At 41.9% G+C, this 6787-nt stretch overlaps 1 protein-coding gene across 1 annotated transcript in view; it reads right to left on the minus strand.

Annotated features, from left to right (window-relative positions):
- Window positions 1-6787, minus strand: part of Fgd6 (FYVE, RhoGEF and PH domain containing 6) — a 121741-nt gene that overhangs the window by 64952 nt on the left and 50002 nt on the right. Inside the window, exons 4-5 of the mRNA XM_005358149.2 lie at window positions 1410-1477; window positions 1293-1323 (exon numbers count right to left, since the gene is read on the minus strand). Of these exons, the coding sequence (XP_005358206.1) occupies window positions 1293-1323; window positions 1410-1477 (99 nt within the window). The remainder of the gene's footprint in view (window positions 1-1292; window positions 1324-1409; window positions 1478-6787) is intronic.

Raw genomic sequence — 6787 nt, forward strand, 5'->3', positions numbered from 1 at the left:
TCAAGGAGGGCTGTATGTGGCAGACACAGGCTGCAGGTTCTCAAGGAGGGCTGTATGTCTTTAGCTAGAAGAACTACTGGACTTGGATGTTCGTAGTTGTTCTTTTTTTACTCTTTGTGGGCCCACCACCCAAGCTCCCAATAAATCGCATGGATTCTTATTCTTTCTTATGAATGCCGAGCCTTAGATTGGCTTATTTATTGCCAGTTTGCTAACTTAAATTATCCCATCTACCTTCTGCCTCTGGGCTTTTACCTTTCTTTATTCTATGTGTCTTTCTTTCTTATCCCATGACAGCCTGTGCCCGGGTAGCCCCTGGTGTTCTCCCTCTCCTCCTTTTTCTTGCTCCTCCCTTCTTTTCTTTTTGTCTATTTATTCTCTCTGCCTGGCAGCCCCACTATTCATCTCCTGCCTACCTACTGGCCATTCAGCTCTTTATTAGACCAATCAGGTGTTTTAGACAGGCAAAGTAACCCAGCTTCGCAGAGTTAAACAGGTACAACATAAAGAATGCAACACATCGTCATATCATTTAAACAAATGTAACACATCTTAAACTAATATTCCACAACAGAAATTTGGGATATTGAGATATCTTGCCAAAAAAATAATAAAAACAGAGCAACACTAAAAGCACTTTGATTTGCAGCAGACACGCGATCTACTTGAAGGACAAAAGTGTGTAAGAGGAAAAACGAGCATGTGGTCAGATACATGCAGCTCTTTCCTAACAGGTCTGCTCAAGGTGACTGTGGTTAAAAACAAGTTAGCAATGCTGTCTCGAGTGCCTCTGTTTCTGGGACCTATTTAGATTAGAGAAGACATGTCCCCAAAAGATACACATCGTTACGGGTGCTGGGGGTATGGTTTGGGGGGGGGGAAAGGAGAGAGAGAAGAGGAGGAGGGAAGAGGAGGAAGTGAGGCAGAAATGGGGCAAGAAGAGGAAAATGAGGAGGAGGAGGAGGAGGAGGAGGAGGAGGAGGAGGAGGAAGCAGTAGCAGCAGCTGTCATGGCTCATTTATTATGAAGAAATGGAAGGTGCTGAAGATTATTATTTAGAAATCATCTGGGTACATCTAGATGCAAATGAGATACAACTTGTAAAATGTCTATTATATATCATTTGTAAACCTATAAGTATATAAAATCTTATTATAAATTTAAAATGTAACCAAGCACTAGAGAGCACAAGGGTATAATTTACTTGTTAGCTGTGATAAGAACTGTTAGGTAGGAAAAGTACAGGACTGGGGATAATCTTAGATTCGAGAAAAATATGAGCAGATACTTACAATATGCAAAAGTTTTAACACATCCACAAACCTGTTAAAAAAAATAAAGAACCAATAAGAATTTTTTAATAAGTCAACTGGGAAGAATGGCTTCTAAACTGCTAACTTGATACCTACACTTTCTCAGAGCTCATGATCTCCTTGGCAATATGATGAACTTTGCTTTTCATCCCAGTATCTTCATCCTGAAGATAGAGTGCATTGAGAAAGTATGAATTCACAAAATATGGGATCAGCTATGAGCTGGTTAGACATATATTTTAGCCCTGATCCTATGTTATCTATAAGCACACAATTCACACTATGCAATACTTCAAAGGCAAACACGGGGAGTTAAATAAGATAATAAAACCATAATACAGAAGTAGCTGAGAGGAATCAGGAATTGGATTAGGGGACACATGCCTTTCATTTTAGCCCTTAGAGATAGATAGATAGATAGATAGATAGATAGATAGATAGATAGATAGATAGATAGATAGATAGATTGATCTCTACGAGATTGAAGCCAGCCGGGTCTACACAATGAGTTCTAGGCCATCCAGGGCTACATACTGAGACCACTAATCAATCAATCAATCAATCAATCAATCAATCAATCAAAGGTATCAAAGTTTCAACATGGAAATGCCATATTCTGCAAGGGAACCATCTATGAGTGAGTATCACGAGAAGCCCAGTGAGGTCATGTATATAAGTAATCCCAACACTCAGGAGACTTGAGGAAGGAAGATGGTAGGTTCTAGGCCTATTTTTGACAATACAAGACTGGATTAAATAAATAAATAAATGTATGTACTTTAGATAATGCATGATGAAGTGTTATGATGAACTAGTTAGTAATGGGTTGTGTAAGTTAAATCACTCACATTCTGAAAGTGCAGTTAACAGGGGCTCTTCATGACAGTATATATCTGGCATCATCCCAAGGACACCTTTTAGTTATTCCTTGGCGGGAACATGAAATACCCCAGCAAGGACACAAGCTGTACATGACTTGGAAAGTGCTTTTGACATTTAGATGAGTTTGTTGTTGTTTGCAGGGGACAGAAAGAAAAATTTCCCTTTCTATTCTCTGAAAGATCTGAAAACATAATTCCTCAGTGAAGAGGAATGAACAGTAAATAAGGAACAAGCAATTAAAACATTTAATACTTAAGGTGAAATGACAGCTGGAACCAGGCTGGGGATATAACTTAGCAGTACAAGCTTATTCCGCATACACAAGGCCTTAGTCCCTAGCAGAGCACATATGTATGCACACATGAACACACACACACACACACACACACACATACACACAATTTAAAATTAACAAGCAATTTCCGCTACCATGAAAATGGAAAAGCTCCGATACTTCTGTAGAAGGACATTAGAGCCCATTTTGTAAAGTTTTTTTTTTCCATTCCTGTTGCTATGCTGTTTGCGCTCTTTCCAGCATTGGCAGCACCGAGACAGTTACTTTGTTCTGCCTCAAGAGCTATTGGGCAAGGAACCGCATAAAAAGTCACCATGGCAATCCAGTAGTCATTCTTTAACAGAACGCCACTTGGGGCGGGGTGGGTGGTGTAATTAAAGCGATGGCTCTCAAGAGCAGCCTTCTCTACATTGAATTGGTGCGCCACCCCAGAAGATCCACTTAGCACTGTGATAGTTCAAAGTATTATCTTCATTCTGTTTTTCAATTTGTTTTGTTTCATTTTGAGACAGGGTTTTGCTGTAGCCCAGGCTGGCCTAAACTCACAGCCTTTGTATCTCAGCCTGCTGAGGTCGGGGATTGGAGGCACAATCACACCTCAGTATGTTTAGATTTATATGTTTACGTTCCTCCTTACTCTCAGGTTGGGAATTATAGGCACAACCACACTTCAATGTGTCTAGATTTTGTTCTCAATGCTCTTCAATATGTTTAGATTCTGAATTTTGTGTGTGTGTGTGTTACAGTGCTAAGGACTGATCTGAGAGGCACAGCACATGCTAGGTAAGAGCTCTACCAGGGAGCTCACATACTCAGCCCGCTGGAATCTGGGCATGTGTGTACTTACCCACTTACTTTAATGTGTGAGTACGTGTGCACTGAGCACAGGGAAGAGACACTGGAGGTCAGAAAATGGCACTGGATCCCCTGGAACTATCAGGACACTGCCGTGAGCTGCCATGCGCGTGCTTGGAATTGAACCAGTGTCCTCTACAAGAGCGGTGAGCATTCTCAACCACTGAGCCAGCCACCTCTCCAGTCCATAGGGAAAAATACTTTAAATTATAGTCATGTCTGTGTTCATATAAATTAGAAATACAGGGGAGATCTCTATTTTTATACTCATTTAAAGTTGCTTTTAAGACCATTAGATCATAAATAGGAGTTGTAGTCATAAGGATCAATTAATTCAAATACAGCAAATATATACTCTAGAGCAGAAGACCGACTGACTGTAGAGAGGTAAAGTTGTCTATCAGGGGGTTGGGGGGTGGGGATTATGCTCAATAGAAGAGTGCTTGCCTGGCATGCTTGAGGTCCTGGGTTTGACCCTCAGCAATACACCTAAAGATGGAGTGAACTGAAAAGAAAATCCAGATTTCAAATTATTAACCTAAAAAGTACTGTATCATTGTATCACAGGAGAGGGAGACGGCTCCATACTCAAGTGCTAGCTATGAATATGAGCAAGCTTGAAGAAGAGGAGGAAGAAGAGGAAGAGAGGAGGAAGAATAACAGGAAGAAGAGGAGGAGGAAGAGAAGTGGCACGGTGCACATGGAGACAAGAGTATTCCTGAGTTTACTGTCAGAACTGTCAAACTATGATACTGAGCAGAAAGCAGGCTCAGTGAAAGACCATTCCACCAAATAGGTGAACAGCAATTAAGGAAGGCATCCAAGATCTTGGGTCTCCACAGACAAATATACAAACGTACACACGGAAACACACACGCAAAAATGTATTAAAAAGTGCATCACTTTTGACTTCTGGTGGTAACCTTGACACACCTTCCCAATACACACTGCTAAATACACACCCAATATAATTAATTACTTCCCTATCAAGACTTGAGAAATCCAACATCCTACAAAATTTACATCGAAGCTTCTTTTTGTCAAACAACTTGTGAAAAGTAACACTACCGGATTTGCTGTATGGCAGAGACTGGACTAAACTGGTCCTCTTGCCTTTACGTCCTGAGTGTTGGGATTACAGGCGGGTGTGAAGTCAGTCACTAATACAGGTTTGCCTGGATTTGTCCCTTCCGTGTTTTATCACAGAAAAGTTGGCATGCAATACCAAGAAACCTTTCTACTGATATAGATTGTTCTGCCAAAATATTCGGAGAAGGCTACAACCCAACTATTTATGAAAAGAATCTTTTAATGGCAAATATGATGGCTAAGTCTGCCTGTCAAAACACTTGAGAAGAAGGCACCTCAGTGGAGACATTGCCTCCAAGTCTGTGTGGAGCATTTCTTAGACTGCCAATGTGTGGAATTGCTCAGCCCACTGTGGTGGCATTCTCCATGGACGGGTGATCCTGGGCACTAGAAGAAGGACAGACAAATGTGAACCTGTGCCATTCCCTCGTGGTCTCCGCTTCAGTCCCTGACTCCAGGTTCCTACCTGGGGTATCAGAGCTTTGGTTTCCCTCAATGATGGGCTATATTCCTTTCCCACGCTTCTTTTGGTTATGTTACTTATCACAGAGACAGAAACCAAACCAGGACAACTGACTACTAACTCAGGGTACAGCCAGGGGTTGGTGGCCTACGCCTTTAATCCTAGCACTTGGGAGGCAGAGGCCAGCCTCTGTGAGGTCAAGGCCAGCCTGGTCTAGGGAGCAAGTTCCAGGACAGCTCCAAAGCTACACAGAGAAATCTTGTCTTATAAAAAACAAAAAAACCCAGAGTACATAAAAATGTAGTCTAATTTGCCTAGCATGTTTTACCTTTCTTTTTCTCCGCTCTCAAACTCTATTGCTATGGGGTTTGACTTCTGCCCCCATTAGCATCCACTTTCCTAAAGTAGGTTCTTGAATAATTAAGACTAATGGATTGCATAAGTTTTGTTCTACTCCAGCCACCCATCTTCTAGGACAAGAGACGTGGCTAACACTCCTCAGGAGGTACAATCTGACCTTGCAGCCCTGCACTAATGGGAGGGGACTGCATATGTTTTTGCACACGTGCACCCTTGAATAACCAATATTCTGAACACCCACCGAATCACTGCTTTTTTAATCTCATTATACATTGCTCCTTAATATCTGTAACTATAAGATCAATGCTAATGAAGGACAGTATGTATTTTTAAAATGAGAAATTTATTCAAGGCCTAGGAATATAGTTCAGTGATGCACAGAAAGTTTGAGACCCTTCATTTGATTCCTAGCACTGCTCCCAATCCTCCCCAGACCCTAACCCACATATAAAAACCCAAAAATCAAGAAGCTGTGGACTAGAGGGATGGCTCAGCAGTAAAAAGTACCTGCTGGCCAGGTATAGTGGCACACGCCTTTATCCCAGAAGGTAGGAGACAGAGCCAGGCAGATTGCTGCGAGTTTGCAGTCAGCCTAATCTACATAAAGAGTCCCAGGCCAAGAAGGGCTACACAGAAAGACCCAGTCTGAAACAAACAAACAATACTTGTTCTTGGACAGAATCAGGATTTATTCTCAGTACCCACATGGCAGTACACAGCATATGTAAGGCCATTTCCAGGAGATCCAGTGTCCTCACTGGTTTCGCGGGCAGCAGGCAAAGTAGTCATCCACATCAAATAAATCTTTCTTCTAAGGTATAACTACTTTGGCACTTGCCTTTTCTTCCCTTTCTTCCTCTTAGTACTGTCCTAGCACAGGGGCTCTACTCTCTGCTCGGGCCTTGCTTTACTGAGCCTAAATCAGTCAGAACTGTGTAGTGTGGGACCCTCCGTAATAATGAAGACACACCATCCCTAGGCAGACAGCATGTGTCATGTGTGAATGACAAGAGTCCAGACTAGAGAACTTGTTTATACATCATAACTCTAGAAAAGGGCTAGTATCCAGAATACACACACACACACACATACACATACATACACACACACACACACACACACACACACACCTCTGATGACTATATGGCTCATCAGTTAAAGAGAACTTGGGCAGAAGACCCAAGTTCAGTTCCCGGCACCTACAGAGTGACTCATGACCATCCATAACTACATTTTCAAGTGATCTAACAACCTCTTATATATGTGGTATATATGTGGTATACAAAAACACACATGCAACAAAAATAAAGATTTTTAAAAGCCTCTGCAAACTCAAACAACTCAGAAATGAGAACAGATGTGAACAGACATTTCACCAGCAGATAGAAGATTAGCCAGCAAGTATACGAAAATGCCCTGTCATAGCCATGTTAAAACTACAATGAGAGCCGGGCAGTGGTGGCGCACGCCTTTAATCCCAGCACTTGGGAGGCAGAGGCAGGCGGATCTCTGTGAGTTCGAGACCAGCCT

The sequence above is a fragment of the Microtus ochrogaster genome, chromosome 24 (assembly GCF_000317375.1).
Source record: "Microtus ochrogaster isolate Prairie Vole_2 chromosome 24, MicOch1.0, whole genome shotgun sequence".
Classification (NCBI taxonomy): domain Eukaryota; kingdom Metazoa; phylum Chordata; class Mammalia; order Rodentia; family Cricetidae; genus Microtus; species Microtus ochrogaster.